The following is a 20,643-nucleotide window of genomic DNA, read 5'->3' as shown; positions in this document are numbered from 1 at the left end:
GGAGTAGGGGCCTGCAGCAAGGGCTCTGGCCCTGAGTGCAGTTTGGGGACACCCCAGGGGGCTACAGGCGGGGAGGGGGGTTGTCTCTAGCTAACTGCGACAGGGGATTGAAGGGGGAAGGTGTCTGCCCCTGAGTTGGGATCACCCCCAGGGGTTGGAGGGCGCGCGCGCGTGTGTGTGTGTGTGTGTGTGTCCCTGAGCTGGGAACACCCCGGGGGCCGAGTCTGGGCTCGTCGCCAGAAGAAAGGGGGCCGTGGCTGCCTGAAGCCCCCGGGCCAGGCAGCGTCGCTGGCGGCGTCCTCGCGAACCGGGCCTGCCGCTTCCAGGCGGGGCGGGCGGCGCGTGAAGCAGCCCCCGGGCTGGGGACTGGGCGGCGCCCGGCGCAGGGGCCGTCTCCGTGCTTGAGTGTTGCACCCACGCTTCCTGCACCTGCTCTGGGCGTAGCCTCCCCGCAACCTGCGACCGCGTCAGGGCCAGCAGAGCTCGGCTCTCTCGGCGGCAGCATGTCGGCCAGTGGGGGCTCCATGCCGCCGCCCCCCAACCCCGCCGCCTACTTCCCCGCGCCCAGGATCACGCTGCCCGTCGGCTTGGACATCCTGCGCACCTACTCGGGAGTCTTCATCTGCCTGGAGATTGTGAGTGACCCGGGCCGAGCGCTGCTCGGGGAGGGCAGTGCTGCTGGGCACGGGCTCCCCTCTCCCCCCTTCCTTCAGCCCCGGTCCCCTCTTCTCTTCCCCCCATCGCCGCACTCTTCAGCCGCGGTCTCCTCTCCGGTCCCCTCTTCTCCCCCCCCCCCCTTAGTGCTGCACTCCCCGCCGCTCCCACTCGCTCCTGCCTTGAATACCAGCTCCTCCTCCCCCAGCAAAACCCCGAACAAATCTTTCCTCCTCCGCGGCCCAGCACTTGTTGCGCCGAGCCCCCAGCGCCTCGCCGCCGCTGGGTTGCGATGTGAAGTGCCCCGAGCAGCAGGGCCAGTGTCGTGCATACCGAACCGGGGGCGGGCGGTGCACACCTGCCCGCCCCCCCTGTGCCGGAGCCCAGGCTGCTGCGAACAGGCGGCACCGCCGCCCTGCCACCGGCCCCCCACGCTGCTCACCTGCCATTTTGTAGGTAGTCAAGGTGCAGCAGCCGGAGCGGGTGGTGGCAGCATCGTGAGGTTCTGCTCCAGGAGCAGGAAACCGGAGAGCAAGAGCGGACTCCGCATTCCCCTGCCAGGCGCTGTCCCCCAAAGGAGGCTGCGGGAGAACTGGAGCGTTGGACTTTATGCAAGGGGCGGGCGGAAGGACAGTCAGCGGGGGGAATGAATGTGTGTGAGGTGGGGGCACCACCATTTTGCTTAATCCCGTTTTCCCACCTCAGAGCTTCCCCAGAAGGGGGATCCTGTGCAACATACCACTGTGCTGAAGTAACACCGGAGGCGTTTGTTCTCCTGATTTCCACTCAGAGCTGTGTTTTTGGCTCCTGTTCCGTTTGATTTACGGGGCAGCAGGCCACAGAACATTGTGTATGTATTTTACACTGTTTTATTTTAATCAAGACAATCTTGATCCTCCACACGTTTAGATCAGATTCAGAAGTCCAAGGAAGTAAACCTGTAGAGTGTGCTTGTTTTTAGGATCCCTCAAACTCTAGCATGCATGCTTAACCTTACTGGCATGACCAGTCCCCTTGACTTCAATGGGACTACTCATGTAGGACAAGGGTAAGAGTTTGCAGGAGCAGCATCATGATTACTAACAGATTAGGTTTCAGAGTAACAGCCGTGTTAGTCTGTATTCGCAAAAAGAAAAGGAGTACTTGTGGCACCTTAAAGAGTAACCAATTTATTTGAGCATAAGCTTTCGTGAGCTACAGCTCACTTCATCAGATGCATACTGTGGAAACTGCAGAAGACATTATATACACAGAGACCATGAAACAATACCTCCTCCCACCCCTCTCTCCTGCTGGTAATAGCTTAAGTGAGCTGTAGCTCACAAAAGCTTATGCTCAAATAAATTGGTTAGTCTCTAAGGTGCCACAAGTCCTCCTTTTCTTTTTACTAACAGATTAGAGGTGAAATGCTGGCCTCATTGAAGTTAATGGCAAACTCCCACTGATTTCAATCACTCCAGGATTTCACCCGGAATGTCTTTCTTCTTACAGTCACAGATTTGAATACTGACCTGGGCTCCAATCTTTCAAATGGATCCCTATAGGGCCTGCCTTCCCCTCCACATGCAGCCCTGACTTTTTCCACAATGGCCTCCACACTGGTCCACGGATCTGCTGGTGTGGCTCCAGTGTCAGGACTGGAGCCCAGATCGGCAGTGACCAAAAATGAACTGCTTGATGGATTTGCTAGCTTATGTAACAGGTGCTGACGTTCTCAGTTTAGTCTTGGTGTTTCTCTGATATTGAGCCTGCTCAGGATCACAGTGGATGTTTAAATGAGTAACCTTGCTGCCAGGCTCAGCCGTGGGATGTTACAGAAAAGCTTGTGCTCTTACAATGCATTACATGTCTGTTCTCTGAATAATGTTCTGAGTCTCCAGTGCTATAAAGATGGAGAAAACCTGCTTCCTCACAACAACTAAAACCTGAAGAGAAACCCTTGAAAGTAACTTGAAGGTTGATGACACTAATCCATGGGAATGCTGAATGCATGCTGCTAGTGCATTTTTACATCATCAGCCTCATTTTATCCACATATGGTTGCATTTTATACTTACTCCAACTCCAGGCAATTTCTTCTGAAAATTGAGTCTGGGGTCCTAGGTTCAAAAGAAACTGGGCAGGCATTATTTTGAAGTTGTACTTCTTGCAGTGTGAAAATTTTATCTCCAAATCTATACTCTGAATTCTGGGAGGGTTGAACTGGAAATGGTAACTCAATATAAATTTGAGCAGTGCTCAGTTAATAGATGAGTTCTATTTCAATCAAGTTAAGGCTTCCTGTATTAAAGGAACACATTTCAGGAAGCAAGTATCACTCTTATAGAGATCTGTGTTTATGGTTGAAGTCATTCATTGAGAAGATCAGTGTGCTGCAACTTAAATTTGTAGGAATAAATTCTGCTCCTAATTATATAGCTCTTAATGTGAAAAGAACTTGGCTAATATACTTCATTTATCCGATTTTCATGACTCAGCAGCCCACCATAGTTATGCTAGTCTTTTATATTTTACTTTTGCTTGTTGCTTTTTACTCTTTTGGGTCTAAACCATAAATTTGGTTTATACATTTATAATTATCTCATATCTGTATCCGCTGGGAGCTAACAAAACTATATATGGCTATAAGATTTAGATTTCAATCTCATTTACATCCTTGGTATGCCAGTTGCAACAGATACAGATTTATTTATTTATATTTTAGGATAAATGCATTTTGATAATGTTTTCACTTGTCCTGTATTTCCTTCAAAATCAGATTTCAGGTGAAACTTCAGAAGCACTTACGTGATTTAAGAGCCTAAATCCCATTTTCAAAAAGGCTTTACAAGCTTGTGTCTTACTGATTCTCAATTACTTAGCCTTCTGAGTAGCTAAGTCACTTTTCAAAAGGGGATTTTTTGAAAATTTTACCCCAGTACCAAAAAATTGCACCTGAAAGCTTTAAAAAATAAATAAATAAACGGTTAGTTCAAGTCCAGGGGGGCTGGACAAGATTCAGCTTTAAGCCTTCGTTCTCATCATGGATTTGGTTTTTCCTGCAGCTGTTTGGAGCCCTTGTCTGGATTTTGGTAGCTGCCTCTCGAGTTCCGCTGCCTCTACTGCAGGGATGGGTGATGTTTGTGTCGGTGACGGCTTGTTTTCTGTCCATCCTCTTCCTGGGCGTGTTCCTTTTTAGTTATACACACAGAGTGGCTGTGGACTGGAACCAGATGGTGAGTTTTTTTTCCCTTGGGGGTCATGATTGGATGAGAAAAACAAATTGATCTTACTCTTCGTAAGACTCTTGAGGTCTGATCCAAAGCCCATTCAAGTTAATGAAGAAACTCTAATTCATTTTGATGAGCTTTGGATCAGGTCCTTAAATATTATGCCAGGGTAGGTGCCTGGCCTTCACATCATGAATGGCCAAAGCATGGCCTGCAGCACAAACATAGCTCAGAGTTCTTCAGAGACTCTTGTCTGCCCTTTCCTTTTAATTTGATAGTGCAGCCTGTGGAACTACAGGTCCCAGCATGCAGTGCTCAGTGTTCATTCAATCAGATGGCAAGATTCTGCTCATGTTAGGATGAAGCTTTACATGCTGAAACCAGTAGTCCTTACAAGCTGTACCTCCATATTTTAAAAAAATAGACAGCTGTAATCCGATCCATTTTATGCAAGTTACGTGTCTATCTCAAACTATTGGAAAGTTACCAAGTGCATTCCTCAATGACTTATAGTTTGCGCTTTCCTGTGTTATTACTTAAAAAATGTGTTCCTGTGAGGTGTATGCTAAGAATGGGGAGTTTCTAACAGCCTAAAAGTGGTGAAATGCAATACTGTATCATTCTATTTTATTGTATTGTGAGGCTTTTTGAGTGAGCAATAACAAGCAGAGAAAATATACAAAGAATCAGACCTTAGAATCATAAAATATCAGGGTTGGAAGGGACCTCAGGAGGTCCTCTAGTCCAACCCTCTGCTCAAAGCAGGACCAATTCCCAGCTAAATCATCCCAGCCAGGGCTTTGATAAGCCTAACCTGAAAAACCTCAAAGAAAGGAGATTCCACCACCTCCCCAGGTAACGCATTCCAGTGCTTCACCACCCTCCTAGTGAAAAGGTTTTTCCTAATATCCAACCTTAGCCTCCCCCACTGCAACTTTAGACCATTACTCCTTGTTCTATCGTTTGCTACCACTGAGAACAGTCTAGAGCCATCCTCTTTGGAACTCCCTTTCAGGTAGCTGAAAGCAGCTATTAAATCCCCCCTCACTCTCTTGGAGACTAAACAATCCCGGTTCCCTCAGCCTCTCCTCATAAGTCATGTGTTCCAGTCCCCTAATCATTTTTGCTGCCGTCCGCTGGACGCTTTCCAGTTTTTCCACATCCTTCTTGTAGTGTGGGGCCTAAAACTGGACACAGTACTCCAGTTGAGGCCTCACCAATGTCGAATAGAGGGGAACAATCACATCCCTTGATCTGCTGACAGTGCCCCCACTTATACAGCCCAAAATGCCGTTAACCTTCTTGGCAACAAGGGCACACTGTTGACTCATATCCAGCTTCTCATCCCCTGTAACCCCTAGGTCCTTTTCTGCAGAACTGCTGCCGAGCCATTCAGTCCCTAGTCTGTAGCAGTGCATGGGATTCTTCCATCCTAAGTACAGGACTCTGCACTTGTCCTTGTTGAACCTCATCAGATTTCTTTTGGCCCAATCCTCTAATTTGTCTAGGTCCCTCTGTATCCTGTCCCTACCCTCCAGCATATCTACCAGTCCTCCCAGTTTAGTGTCATCTGAAAACTAGCTGAAGGTGCACTCCACACCATCGTCCAGATCATTAATGAAGATAATGAACAAAACTGGCCCCAGGACCCACCCTTGGGGCACTCTGCTTGATACCGGCTGCCAACTAGACATGGAGCCATTGATCACTACCCGTTGAGCCCGACGATCTAGCCAGCTTTCTGTCCATCTTATAGTCCATTCATCCAGTCGATACTTCTTTAACTTGCTGGCAAGAATACTGTGGGAGACAGTATCAAAAGCTTTGCTAAAGTCAAGGAATAAAACGTCCACTGCTTTCTCCTCATCCACAGAGCCAGTTATCTTGTCATAGAAGGCAATTAGATTAGTCAGGCATGAATCCATGCTGACTGTTCCTGATCACTTTCCTGTCCTCTAAGTGCTTCAGAATTGATTCCTTGAGGACCTGCTTCATGATTTTTCCAGGGACTGAGGTGAGGCTGACTGGCCTGTAGTTCCCTGGATCCTCCTCCTTCCCCTTTTTAAAGATGGGCACTACATTCGCCTTTTTCCAGTCGTCCGGGACCTCCTCCGATCGCCATGAGTTTCCAAAGATAATGGCTAATGGCTCTGCAATCACATCCACCAACTCCTTTAGCACCCACGGATGCAGCGCATCCGGCCCCATGGACTTGTGTTCGTCCAACTTTTCTAAATAGTTCTGAACCACTTCTGTCTCCGAGAGGGCTGGTCACTTCCTCCCCACGCTGTGCTGCCCAGTGCAGTAGTCTGGGAGCTGACCTTGTTCGTGAAGACAGAGGCAAAAAAAGCATTGAATACATTAGCTTTTTCCACATCCTCTGTCACTAGCAATCTTTATGGTATTAAATGCAGTTATGCCTAATTGCTCACCACCTTTGTTAAATAACCTTTCTTCTGTGTCGCTCATTTTTATTACTGGCAATCATACTGCTTTTAGCCAGATTTGTATGTTTCAGTATAAACATCCGTGGTTGTGCATCCCTTGATATCCAAGTAACTGTGGTGAGAGTCCCTAGATCTGTGCAAATCTTGAATCAAAGGTCATAGAACTTCATAAATTTGGTGTTTGAAAGATTAAACTTGTGTAATGAGCAGTGCTACTCTGGATTCTGTCCAAACAGACTTTAGCACTGTAGCACCAGTGTTTCACTGTACATACAAACAAAGTACAACTTCAACTCTTAAATGGAATTAAACCACAAATCAGGTTAAGCTAGTTAATGACTTTTTAATGCTTTATTCACAAAATAAAAGTCATGATCCAGGAATTGTGAGCTAGATGTTGGGGAAATGGAGGGAATTTCACAGAGGGTTGTTAGTGTTGTTCAGTGGCAGTCACATCAGTTAGTATGCAGGAAAGCACATAAAGCATGTGCATTACTTTTAAGCAAGTGAATAGTGTCATTGGTTTCAGTGAAACCAATCACAGACAAAGTTCTGCACATAATTAAATGCTTTGCTGGACTGGAGCCATAGTGCTTTTTTGAATGTTCAAAGTACTACACAAACATTCATCCTATAACTCTCCTTGTGAGTGTGCATTATACAGTATTGATTTTGCCCTATCAAATGCTTGTTGTTGGCTATTTTTATTTCTGGTAGGATAGGGAATTTTGACACCACTCTGTGATAAAGAGAGTGCCCCTTATGTGAGCAAAATGGCAATGGGTGCACAACACCTGTGGAAGTCATGCCTATGACGTTTGCCTGTGATTTTGTTAAAAATTCCCCGTGACTAATAGGTCAAAGAAATGGAATATGAACCTTTTATACCTAGTTCACTGGCTCAAAATCCAGTCCAGATCACTAATTACCGAAAGATGATTACCATTTGGCCACAATTCAGCATAGTACCTGCTGGCTAAATTTATATGTCCTTTAGTATGCTGGACCTAGATTTTTTTCAGCAAGATACCATGACGTCTACATTGAAATCTACTGCAAATGGCAAATTCTGTGGTGACTTAAAAAAAAAAACCTAGTTTTTTCAACCTGGTTACATAAACTCATTTTTTTATTTTTAAATTAAAAGAGAGTCTACCATGTTGCTGTTTGTTGTAACACTTAAATTGGAAAATGTTTAAAGAAAAAGATTTTTTTATTATTTCTTATGCTGCAGAAACTAAACTTTGGCATGGAATTCAGAATGGCTAATTAAGGCTAGTGGTTTGATAAGGCCAAAAATGGGAAAAGTCCTGGCACATTATTTTAATATTATTGTTTGTAATGGAAAATTATAAGAAGAGTCTAGTATCTTTTATTTTAAAATAAAAATAGTTTAAAACCATTTTTAAACCCTCCAAACTTAACTCTCCTGGATGCAAATTAGTAGCACTTTTAGGGTAAGGTTCTGCCAACCTTTACACTGAACAGTCCTTACTTCCTACATTGCCCCTATTCAATCTAGTGTGATTACTCATGGGAGTAAGACACTAACTCAGCATGAGTAAGGAAGTTGTGTTGCTCCGAGTGGTTCTTAAACTTTTGTACTGGTGACCCCTTTCACATAGCAAGCCTTTGAGTGCGACTCCCCCTTATAAATTAAAAACACTTTTTTATATATTGAACACCATTATAAATGCTGGAGGCATAGCTGGGTTTGGGGTGGAGTCTGACAGCTCGTGACCCCCCCCCCCCATGTAATAACCCTGTGACCCCCTGAAGGGTCCCGACCCCCAGTTTGAGATCCCCTGCTCCAGGGCCAGTGCAAGGATGTTTAGCACCCTAGGCAAAACTTCCACCTTGTGCCTGCCTACCCCCGGCCCTGCAGCAGCTCTGCGGCCTCCACCCTGAGGCGCCCCCCCGCGGCAGCTCCCCCCTGCCCCCTCTCTCCCTCCCTCCCCTCGGCCCGTGGAGCCGCGTGCAGCAACTCCCCACCCCAGCTCACCTCTGCTTCGCCTCCTTCCCGAGCACGCTGCCGCTTCTCCCACCTCCCAGGCTTGCAGCGCCAATCAGCTGTTTGGCGTGCAAGCCTGGGATGGAGAGAAGCAGAGTGGGGCGGCGTGCTCAGGGGAGGAGGCAGAGCAGAGGTGAGCTGGGGCGGGGAGCGGTTCTGCTGGCGGTTGCTGCTGGCGGCCCTCCCCATGCCCCCCTGCCACAGCTCACCTCCGCTCCACCGCCTCCCCAGAACGCGTGTCTAGGTTCCTTCCCCACTCTGAACTGTAGGGTACAGATGTGGGGACCTTCATGAAAAAAGTAAGTTTAGGAGGTTACCAGCTTAGGTTAAAACTTCCCCAAGGTACAAACTATTTTACCTTTTGTCCTTGGACTTTCGCTGCCACACCAAACGTCTAACCGGTATATTACTAGGAAAGAGTCTATTTGGAAACGTCTTTCCCCCCAAAATCCTCCCAAACGTTAGACCCCCTTTCTTGGAGAAGGTTTGATAAAAATCCTCATCAATTTGCATAGGTGACCACAGACCCAACCGCTTGGATCTTAAGAACAATGGAAAAGCAATCAGTTTCTTAAAAGAAGAATTTTAATAGAAGAAAAAGTAAAAAGAATCACCTCTGTAAAATCAGGATGGTAAATACCTTAGAGGGTAATTAGATTGAAAACATGAGAATCCCTCTAGGCAAAACCTTAAGTTACAAAAAGACACAAAAACAGGAATATCCATTCCATTCAGCACAGCTTATTTTCTCAGCCATTTAAAGAAATCAGAATCTAACGCATATCTAGCTAGATTACTTACTAAATTCTAAGACTCCATTCCTGTTCTGTCCCCGGCAAAAGCATCACACAGACCGAGAGAGAGGCTTTTTTTCTCCCTCCCCCCAGCTTTTGAAAGTATCTTGTCTCCTCATTGGTCATTTTGGTCAGATGCCAGCGAGGTTATCCTAGCTTCTTAACCCTTTGCAGTTGAAAGGGTTTTTCCTCTGGCCAAGAGGGGTTTTAAAGGTGTTTACCCTTCCCTTTATATTTATGACAGCGCGCTTTTGGCCGCCCCCAACCGCTTGGCACCCTAGGCGACCGCCTAGTTCGCCTAGTGGTTGCACCGGCCCTTCCCTGCTCTATACTGAACCAGATGTTAGTGCAAAGACCATAGACTTTATTCTCTACTGCCCTACATATTGTGTAGCCATTTACATCTGCACAAACTAGGTGTAAGCTACCATTCCCTTCTGATCTGGTGGTATTTTACACACACTTTGCACAAGACTTAAGTGATTATGCAGAGTGTAAAGCAGTGGAGTATTGGGCACCATGCTTTTTTATTTAAAAACCCGAACAGTAAACAGTTAGGTTTTGGATCACAGACGTCATGTCCCAGATAGAACCTTACTGTTGATACATATCTTCACTGTAACTATTGCCAGGGAAGTTAGAGTGTTTGGCATCTGGATGGAGGAAAATGACAGGTTCTCTTTTGAAAATATCTCTTCTGTGTACTACTACAGAGGGGTAGTCATGTTTGTCTGTATCCACAAAAACAATGAGGAGTCCGGTGGCACCTTAAAGATAACAGATTTATTTGGGCATCATGGAATAGGGATTATACATTCTAATTCTATAGTATGAGACAATATATTCATGTAATGTTTAAGAAAAGTTTTGTAAATGAGTTCCAATAGTTCATGGATTAGGGACCCAATCTTATGGGGTTCCAGAGGCTTCTGTATAGATTATTTAGGTTAATCTTTCTATCTACCCAATCGGACTCAGTGCTCAGTCTAGAAGATACCATGAGAGATGCTTAGTTTTGCTGTTCTCAAACTGTGGATCTGTGTCTCCAGAGATAACATGCTTGTTAACAGCAAAAACGGTTTTAAATAAATAATATATAGAGGTGAGAAATAACAGACCTGAACCTTATTGTCCCTCTGCAAATTTGTGTACACAGAGTCAATCCCTTACCTCTCTCTAAAAGTGGAAAGTTTCAAAAAGTTCAATGACTAGAAGATTGTTGGACGCGGAATAGATTTGGACAGGAAGGAGTCTGGAGATAAATGTGAGAAGGGAGGGATAGGCAGTAGAAACAAAAGTGAGACTGTTTGAGCAGCATATTCCAGAAGTCTTGAGGTCTTTCTGAGTGTAGCCTTCATTGATTTGAGATCTACCAATACCATTCGCTCACTAGAAGGGAAAACTTATAATGGCAGCAGGCCGTAAAAGAGACCCAGTTTGGGAATATTTTAATGAAGTTCCTCTCTCCGTGGGTAAGACAGGCACGCGTGCAAAATGCAAACAGTGCCACAAAGAAATACAAAGCCTGGTTGCCCAAATGAAACAACATCATGAGAAGTGTTCCTTCTCAGGAGGAAGCTGCATTGAAGATGACGAAAGGAACATGTCTGAACATGCAGGATCTTCAGGTTGGTAAATATTTTTATTTCATACTTCTTTCTTAAGGACTGCCTGTACTTCCTTCTGGACTGTTCTTGAATTCTCATGTTTGAGCAAAAAATATAGTTGTTACTCTATGGTACTATCATTTTAGATGCAGTTCTGATAAAAAATAAATAGCTGAAATAGGCAGATCTTCCCTTTACAATTTCACCTTTAAAGTAGTACCAGGTGTCAGTGAATGCAGTGAGTAATACTAAATGAGCAGTATGGTAATAATAATTAAATAACTGCATTGACTTATTTTGTTTAGGAGAATCCATCTTCAACATAAAGGATTCTGAAGACTATCCACCTTCAAGATCACCATCATTTTCTATAGTTTCAGAGTTATCTGCCAATGATCGTGTTTCAGTCACATCATGTATGTCACATAGCCATGGTAGCAAAAACAATAAATAAATAAAAATCTCCATCATCCAGAAACAACCATATATAAGTTTGTGATAAGAACCAGCAGATTACAAAAAGAGGTAATTGATGAAAAAATTGCTCTGTTTGTTTATGCAACAGACTCTCCTTTCCGTACAATTGAGAACCCACGCTTCATTAACATGGTTCAGTCATTAAGACCAGGATACAGTCCACCCAACAGAGCAGATGTCATAGGCAAATTGTGGATAAAGTGTATGAAAGAGAAATTGAGCAGTGTGTGAATGGTCTAGAGGGTAAAATTGTTAACCTGAGTCTTAATGGGTGGAGCAATGTGCACAATGGTTCTGTTGTATGTGCTTTTGTGACAACAGAAGAAGGGAATGTCTTCCTTACAGAAACAATTGATACATCAGGAAATGCTCACACAGCAGAATACTTACAAGAAGTAGCGGAAAAAGCTATAACAAACTGTGGAAAAAAAATTCAGATGTCTAGTACGCAGCTTGGCCACAGACAATGCTGCAAATGTGTCCAAGATGAGAAGAAATTATTTAGAAGAAAGTGAAGAGAGTTCCCAAGCTAATAGCATACGGTTGCAGTGCTCATTTGATGCACCTCCTGGCCAAAGACTTCAGTGTTCCAGAAATAAAACCTAATGATGTTGAAATTGCAAAATACTTCTGTAACAACCACTTTGCAGCAGCTGCTCTGAAAAAAGTGGGAGGAACCAAGCTAACCCTCCCACAAGACGTGTGATGGAACTCAGTAGTGGACTGTTTTGAGCACTGAATCAAGAACTGGCCTAATCTGATGACAGTTTATGAACAAAATCGTGAAAAAATAGATGGCACTGTCACAGCCAAAGTTCTCAACATTGGGCTTAAGAGAAATGCTGAACACATGCTGAGTACCCTGAAGCCTATTTCCGTAGCCTTGAACAAAATGCAGGGAAATAGCTGTTTATTGCTGACGCTGTTGAAATTTGGAAGGAACTGAGTAAGATCTTAAAAGGAAAATATGCAATGACAGAGTTAAATTACAAGCATTTAAAAAAATGAATGAGACAAGCACTATGTTCAGCTCATTTTCTTGCAAATATTCTCAATACTTGGTACCAGGGTCAAACCTTAACTGCTGAAGAAGAGCTGGCTATGACATGGACATCCAGCAATCATCCCTCCATAATGCCAACTATAATAAACTTCAGAGCTAAGGGTGAACCGTTCGAGAAATATATGTTTGCTGATGATGTTTTAAAGAAAGTCACAGCAGTGAACTGGAGGACATCACTTAAACACTTGGATTCAGAGACTGTTGAACCGATAATCTCACTTTTAACAGCAGTAGCTTCTTCTGCCGGTATAGAAAGAATATTTTCTTCCTTTGGACTAATTCATTCCAAACTGAGAAATCGTTTGGGACCTGAAAAAGCAGGAAAGCTTGTTTTTCTTTTCCAGATTATGAACAAACAGGAAAATGAAGGTGAAGGTGACTGAGTTAGCTGCAGAAGCCAATATTTTAAGTTTCTCATGTTGACCTTGCTGACACAGTCAATTTAATTTTTGTTGTTGGTTTTTTAAATATTTCATTTAACTATTTTAGTTAAAAATCTTAACAAAAACAAACCTGATTTTAAAAAACTTGAATGTTTAACTAAATTTCAAAAAGTCATATGCTTGTTTTGTTAAAATATTATATATTTGATGTTGAAGAAAAAAATCCAGAATACAGAACATTGTTGTTTTAGTTAAATAAAACAATTTAAATGTCTGTCTGGTGATGTTCTCCTCCTAATACAGCATGGCAAGAAAATCCTCCAAATATTAATGATTAACCTGTTGAACTGGAGATAGTTCACCTCCCACTGACTTCATAAATACCTGCTTCAGTTACCTTTGGTAAATGAAATAACTAAACAATCATTCATTTTCTGATACAGCTGTAAAACTAGTCTGAAAAGTTTTCAAAATAAATCACTTAAAAATGTATAGTGTGTACCTTCTAAAAATGAAACCTACATTGATCTCTGAATTGTGAAGAATATGTATTAAGGTTATAACAAGCAAAAAGAATGCACTTTTATGTAGAAATTCATGATTAAATTGAGTCTTCCTGACCAGTGATTTAAATCAATGCGATTTAAATCAAATCCACCCTGATTCTGTACACTGTGTTTTACAGAATAGAAACAGAAATATTTTAGGGAGGTTTTAAAAGCTTTATTGTATTCCCTCAGCTTGGAAAGTCAGACTCTTAGTGACTGGAGCTGAAATGTACAGGACTCAGGAGAGAGAAATTAAAACTAACACTTAATACACCTCTTTAAATGAATGTAAATAGCAAATGTTTGTATACACAAATGTGCACAATATAGTGTGCATGAGAGAAGAGTAATAGGATATGCTTTGTGTTTTACTCTAAATATGGTATGCATCATACTACTTTTAAATAGTGGTTCTTGTTGCTTTTTTAGTAACAAAGTTGCTGGGTTATTATAGCCGTTATTGCAAATGTGACTTAAAACATGGCAACATAATTGCTGACGTAGATCACTTAAGAGGTCAAGCTATACAGTATTTATTTTAAAGGTGTGGGTTTTGTTGTTTTTGTTTTTAATATTCTACAGTAACATAACTGAGTAGTATCACCTTGTGTACTTTTTTAGGATATAAAGATTAAAAAGTTTCTTACTATGATGTGTTGCATTGTGATATGGCTGCACTCTGATGACATTAATTTTAGGTGAATGATCTGAAAGTCTTCTATATGGCACCTCTAAGCTTGCTTTTTGTTTGCATTTTGTTTGCACTGAAACTTAGAGATTGGTTAAGAAGAATGCACATATCCAATCAGTTACAACATAGCCTAATTCTGTCACTTTCTTTTCAGGATTTTCTTTTCCATGCGGCTACTTTTGTCTTTTATTTTGGAGCCTTTTTATTGCAAGCAGCAACAACATCTCTGCATAATTATCGATGTCCATCAAATGCCACCGTGTTGCTAAGCGATCAAGACTATAACATAAGCATAGCAGCCTCAGTAAGTATTTCATAGATATACATCAAGAGATGGAAGTCTGTTTTAACCCTTTTTAGCTACCCAACCAATCTAATGGCTAACTGGAATGTAAACTTTTCGGGGAAGGGACTGTCTGTTTTTGTGTGTTACACAGCACCGAATATTCACATATTGATAATTTAATTTTTTTTATTTCTCTCCCGCCCCAATAAGTTGTTACTGTGTGGTAGGTATTTGCTGCACTACAGAATAGTGTTCTTTATATATGATCATAAGGGAACATTTAGAGTGAGGCATACTAGTCGGTGGAAGTGAAGGCTCAATTATTAGGTGTTTTCCTTTGCATTTGAACAATGCTGCCTTTTCCATAGATGTGTGCCAATGGGTTTAGCACAAGGGATTGGAAGTACTGTTCTTAGTTTTTACGCCTTCTAACAGTGTCTTGTTTAGATCATAGGATCATATACATTTATTTAAGCTTATTAAAAACCTCTATAGGTGTCCATCACAAAAATTAAAATACACAAGACAAAAATGATAAAGGATGCTCAACCCACCTAGACATAACTATTTACCAGCTGATATGAAGATAAAACAAATAAATTGTTCCAGTGCTCAGCCCATCCTCTCTGAAAGACAAAAAAAATTACGGAGCTTTGCAGCTTGACAGATGCAGGCTGCAGTGGGTCTTGATGTGAAGAATTAGTTTCAAAGTCTAGGAAGCTCATTGAGATTCCTCTACAAGCAGCATCCTCCCAGTTATAACAAGGCAGCTCCAGCTGATCCTAGCTGTGGCAGTATGGCCTGGGAATAGAGATTAACCATGTCCCAAATCGGTCAGGTCTGTTTAATAGGTCAGCTTCCTGAATTCTACCCAGTAACTTATGAGGAGCCAGTGTAGCTCCTAGAGCACTGCTGTAATGCTTGTGTGATGCAAAGTTCCACCTAGTATGCAGAATTCCTGCCTTTCTCATAGTTCTGCTGAGCTGTAGTGGGTTGGGGGGTATTGTGAAGCTCCCCATTGGGCTGTTCCGGCTGTACGTGGGGAAGAAGCTCCAGTCTCTAGGCCCCACACAGTGCTGATGGGATGTGGGGAAGAAGAGCCAAACAGAAGAGCTCTGATCCCTAGCTCCTTCACAGCTGTTCCCCAAGTATGTCTGAAAATAATTATCATCTTGTCACATGTTCATTTTTGCTGCCATTAACCAAGAAAATGTTAAAGACTGCATAGAGAAAACAGAAAAATTAAAGTCTTGCTAAATAGCTGCTGTCAAGACAATGACCTTCCAGCTGTTTAGATGAAGGCATGTGTGTAGGTTCTTTTTAAAAAAGTAATAGTCCCAGCGATTATTAGCATCTGTTTTCCAAACATTCATTATCTCACTCAAAGCATGTTTAGTATGGGTAGGATGTAATAATCTAAGTGACTCCCAGGAGAGAGAGGGAGAGGCAGGTCTCCATCATTCTGACCTGGAACACATCAGAAAGTGTTTCAATTTAATAAATAAATCCCTCCTAGTTTCCATCCTCCCTAGTTCTTCACAAATGCATTCATAGAACCATCTAGTATAATTTCTAGGATGAACACAAACATAGATTTCACCTTACGATTCCTCCAGCAAAACAACTTGCGATTAAGCTAGCACACATCTTACAGAAAGACATCCATCCGGTCCTTATTTAAAGACCATAAGTGCTAGAAACTTTACAACATCCCTTGGTAACCTATTCCAGTGGCTGATTATCTTTAGTGATCAAAAAAAAAAAAAAAGTGCCCATTTCCACAAGTAAATAATAAATGTTGATACCATATTGTTTTAGTGGTAGCTTTCTCCTCAGTTTATGTTTGCTGGAGTCAGATGCATTAATTTGGAGACGAATGAAATTAAATACTAGTAGAAACAAAAGCCAAATGACTGTGTTCATCCTTGATAATGAGAAGAAACTTGATTACAAGGTATAAAAATAAGTATTTAAGAGGGTTGCACCAGGACCTAGGTAAAAGACCTACTTTAGTTACAAAGTAGCAAAGTGATGTCAGGATTTGATGCTTTTGACAAAATGTTGTCAAAGCAATAGCACATAGGTTCTCAACCTGAGGATCATGATAGGGTCTCAGGGGGTCACAACCAATCTTCATCATGGCTTTCTGGCTAACTGGGGGGGGGGATTCTGAAGCTTCCTTGTAAAATGTGGTTGTGGGAAAAGTTGAAGAGCAGTAATAGAAATCTCATATGTGATTCATCTCGCTTTCTTCTGCAGATTTTTGCCTTTGCAACAACCATTTGTTATGGTTGTAGCACAGCCCTTGCTTTAAGAAGATGGAAACTATAGCACCTGAAGAGGTTAATGGTTCAGCATTCTAGTTTAGTTTGTGTAATTGTGTATAAGATCAAATTAAATGCCACTTGTCTTTCAAACTGTAACGGAATTCCAAAAGGTTTTTATGTATAAACTCTATTTTAAAAATGTTAAAAATGCAGATAAGCTCATATCAGAATTACTTTAACTGAAATAATCTGTGATTGTTTTTTACTTTTATTATATGCTAATTAGAAGCATTATTCTACTATCTATATTGTATTATACAGTTTAGTGAGAAATAGATGCATCATTAGCAGAAAACTGAATTTTGGTGCTAAACAATTAGGAGGGAGGAAGTGGAAGGTAAACAAATGTTATATGCAAAGGTAGCTAAAAGCTACAAGTTGCAATGCTTATGGTTAATTATTATTAAAAGCCCCACTCCTGCAATAAGCTCCAAGTAGGCAGAATCCTGGGTCTCTGCACATATTCAAGCATCTGCCACACAGTGCTCCTTGCAGGGTGAGGGCCTAGCTTGACTTTTGTGAGATTGCCTTAATATTTTTAAAAGCAAAACTTAAAGAAAAACTATTTTAGTTTCCTTCCAGTATAATCTTGTGAAATACTTTACAGCCATTTCTGGCAGTGATGGTCTGATCTTTTCTATAATTGTGTTGTATTCCCTAGTAAATACAAATTGTTTAGTACTATTGTTCTGTAGTTTCCTATATTCACAGATTTAGTTCTGTCAAGTCTATTTATATTGCAAAATGTAAACAGTGCATTTGTGTTGTGTATATCTGTGGTATGTTTTGGTTTAAAACAAAGTATTTGCACTGTTTCACCTTGTTGTGGGTACAGTTTTTACTTCATGTGCTGCATTTGTGTTGTTTACTGTATGAGTCAATGTTGTTTGAATGGAGTATTACAGAATGTTGAATTCTCTCTGATCTAAATTTTTGCAGTGGTTTATTTGTTGCATCCTAAAGTCCCAATCTTGCAAAGGAATCTTTACATGGGAAGATCCTTATGCCTCTGCAGAGTCTTGCTGAAGTCAGTGGGACACCATTGGAGCATAAGGATCCACCCAGGAAGATGCTTTTGCACGAATGCGGAAGTCTGATCAAGTTTGCTTTGAATGTCCCAGTTATGTAATGAAATACATGAGGTACAAATGCACCAAACTCAACTTAACAAATGAGTTATACCGTATCACTTCCCTCCCCCATTATCACTATTTAGCAGATTTTTTAAAAAAATTAATATCTTTAGTTCTTGCAAAAGTGCCAAATTGTTAACCTCAGAGACCGAAGACCCCTTGTCATCAATAGAAAAGCAACAATGTAAGCTTCCTTACAATGCCCTCCTTGCATTTGTTCTGTAGAGATCACTTGCAAGTGGACAGGGCAGTACACGTTCTTGTCTACTCAGGCCTGGTCTAGACCTAGAACTTAGATTCGTCTAGCTACATCACCCAGGGCTGTAAATTCACTCCCTCTGGAGTATAGTTAGGTCGACCTAACCCCCACTGTAGACTCAGCTAAGTCAAAAGAAGAATTCTTCTGTCAAACTAGCTGCCACCTCTTGAAGAGGTGAATTACCTACATTAATGGAAAACCCTCTTCCATCAATATAGGAAGTATCTATGTCATAGGCGGACTGTGTGCCAAATCCAGATCACCAGATGCTTTTGAACAGATCGCAAAGTATTTGTATTTACTTATTATCATTATTGTTGTTATTTTTTATTATTTTCTCTGGAATCTGGACCTTGACTATACCTTGACCAAGAAATTTGGACCTTGATAAAAAAAATTGACTTCCTCTGGTCTACACTATAGCTTCAGCACTGTAGCTGTGCCATTGTAATACAGACATGGCCTCAGTCTCAGCATGCCAACAATGGTGCCAGTTGCAGTGAAGACACCTGAGGATCTCTGCTGGGAGCCTAATTCATTTCACATGTGCAACTAAATCACTGTCAGTAGTGGCCTGGGCCAATTTCATATCAATTAACTGGAAATGAATGGCACCTTCTCAATGCCCTGAGTCATTTAACTCTCCAGAACTATTGTAATAAGTTGATTTGATACATTTCATTTTTTGAAAATGTCTATCTTCCTCCCTCTTTGCACTGGCTGAATCTTCAACTCTTTACTCTCATCTAACCTGTATTGTGATTTTAAATTTTGTCTCATGCAATATGGCACAAAACAAAACACTGGATTTCATATTGTATAAAATATCTTTACACTGGTGTGTACACACGTAAGGGATTTCTCCCCATGATATAACAGTGACTTACACTCAGCTGCATTAAATACTTTATTCCTGTGTATTTGATACTGTGGTTACTGACAGATTTTCATCAGTTGAATATTGGTACAAAGAATAGAAATCTCAGATATTTGATTAAATTGATGCTAGATTTATTAAAAGAATAAGAATTCTTGAGAGGGTACTTGCACAAAATTCACACTTGTAACCGTATAATGTGGAACAGAGAATAAAATGGTGAAACAGTGAGCCTTGGATTGTATGAAAGATGACAGTGACTCTAGGGGGAGAGGACAGTGAAGATATACATGGTGATGGTGGGAAAGAACCACACTTGACAGATGCTAGTCAGGTCCCTTAATGCACCAGTGGAAGGTTCTCATACCACCGCAATGTGTGGGGTATTAGAACCTGTTTAGCATAGTGAGAAATGGCTAAACTCTTCCCTCCTGCTCTAAGAGTCAAAGACAGGCAAAGGACACAGTTGGAGAGGAAAGTTAACCTCCTATACTCTTGAAACAAGAGTGGTTTGCTTAGGTAAAAATAGAGGCATATTTCCTGTCCGCGACCATCACCTTTTCTTTTGCAATGAAAGATGTTCTGTTAGACTCTGATGCAGGTACAAGTAAACAAACAATAAAATAGAATATAAGGAGGCAGTAACACAATAAAGAAACAGTAAGCGGTTTATTACTCATAGTTGAACTTGGAATTGCAGAGGTGGTTTGGAAACAGGGCTCAGCGTGATGTGGGAGTCTGTATCCAAACATGGGGGGGGGCAAGTAAAATGCAGTCCTGATGTTCATTACGCATGATGATTATAGACTGTAAGTGAGTGTCAATATAAAATAATGAATAAGACAAAAAGACATTTTGTATTTTAAAAATACATGCGTTTGCACACACACACATAACCCCTAAAGCTCATGCCTCTGAGTACGCCTCTCCAGGGAATGGAGCAGTAGAGAAAAGCTGGGAGGAAAGATAAGGAGTTAAGTTTTGGATACATGAGTTTAAGCTGAAGTGAGATATCCAGGAAGATATGCCCAACCCCAGAAACAGTGTTTGCTATTAAGAAGTGAAGTTACAATTCTGTATTATCTTTTACACATTATTGTTCAATGAAGAAAAAGCGACTACATTCTAGAAAGTTAAGACTTTGTTAAAGCCTATTCATCAGATGAAGTAGCTAAAATCACTTCCAGCTCAACCTATGAGGAAGGACATGAGTCACAAATATATTATTGAATAGTTATTCAGTTTAGACTTCTATATTGGTCTTGATGGTTCCAGTAGGACTTATTTATTGTAAAAACGTTCATTTCTAAGTAATGCTGCAAAAGTATTTTTTTAATCTTGAACCTAAAAATCTCTTCTCTTAGTCATTTTCTAAGAAAATGAATTTATTAATGTACAAGGCTGTTTAAAGTTTATCAATAAAAATATGGCTGTGTTTGCTCTCATCCTTACAAATACATATTTTAACAAATCAGTTATGCCTCCAAAGATGAGGTGTGTCTGTTACAGCAGGAAACAAAATTACACCTCTCAGAATATGGCCATTTTCTTGTTTTTGCATCTGACATCATGCTCAAACCTCCACTAGCATTAAGGAAAGTTCTTCAACATTTGGAGGTTGTCTCCTCTATTAGTATTTTATATAGAACTATACATGTGCAATGCTGTTTTACACACAAGCACTTGCTATCCTGGAAGATGCCTCAAATGACATGTCCAATAATCCTGAGACATTGCTTAAAGCATCTGACTCATCAGAACTTTCCTGGAGACTTGGGAAATATGAATTCCTTGCATTTGGGAGGTGAGATCTCAGGGCCATGATCTGGTTACATGTTCTTAATGAGCTTATATAAAAGTGAAGAGATTTGATTATA

General features: G+C 41.5%; 1 protein-coding gene across 2 annotated transcripts; it reads left to right on the top strand.

Moving 5' to 3' along the window:
* Positions 1–216: 216 nt before the first annotated feature.
* MAL2 (mal, T cell differentiation protein 2) lies at positions 217–18,805 on the top strand. 2 transcript variants are annotated; one of them, XM_073330272.2, is made up of 5 exons: positions 217–635; positions 3,699–3,869; positions 10,687–10,743; positions 14,039–14,188; positions 16,430–18,805. In XM_073330272.2, exons 1-5 carry the CDS (start codon positions 504–506, stop codon positions 16,499–16,501), a joined length of 582 nt encoding a protein of 193 aa, XP_073186373.1. In that variant the 5' UTR covers positions 217–503; the 3' UTR covers positions 16,502–18,805. The 2 variants fall into 2 exon arrangements, with proteins under 2 accessions (XP_073186373.1, XP_073186371.1); XM_073330270.2 differs by lacking the exon at positions 10,687–10,743 and having other exon boundaries at positions 249–635.
* The last annotated feature ends 1,838 nt before the right edge of the window (positions 18,806–20,643 follow it).

The sequence above is a fragment of the Lepidochelys kempii genome, chromosome 2 (genome assembly GCF_965140285.1).
Source record: "Lepidochelys kempii isolate rLepKem1 chromosome 2, rLepKem1.hap1, whole genome shotgun sequence".
NCBI classification, from domain to species: Eukaryota; Metazoa; Chordata; order Testudines; family Cheloniidae; genus Lepidochelys; species Lepidochelys kempii.
The sequence above is the reverse complement of the archived record's forward strand: the minus strand, read 5'-3'. Positions and strand labels throughout refer to the sequence as shown.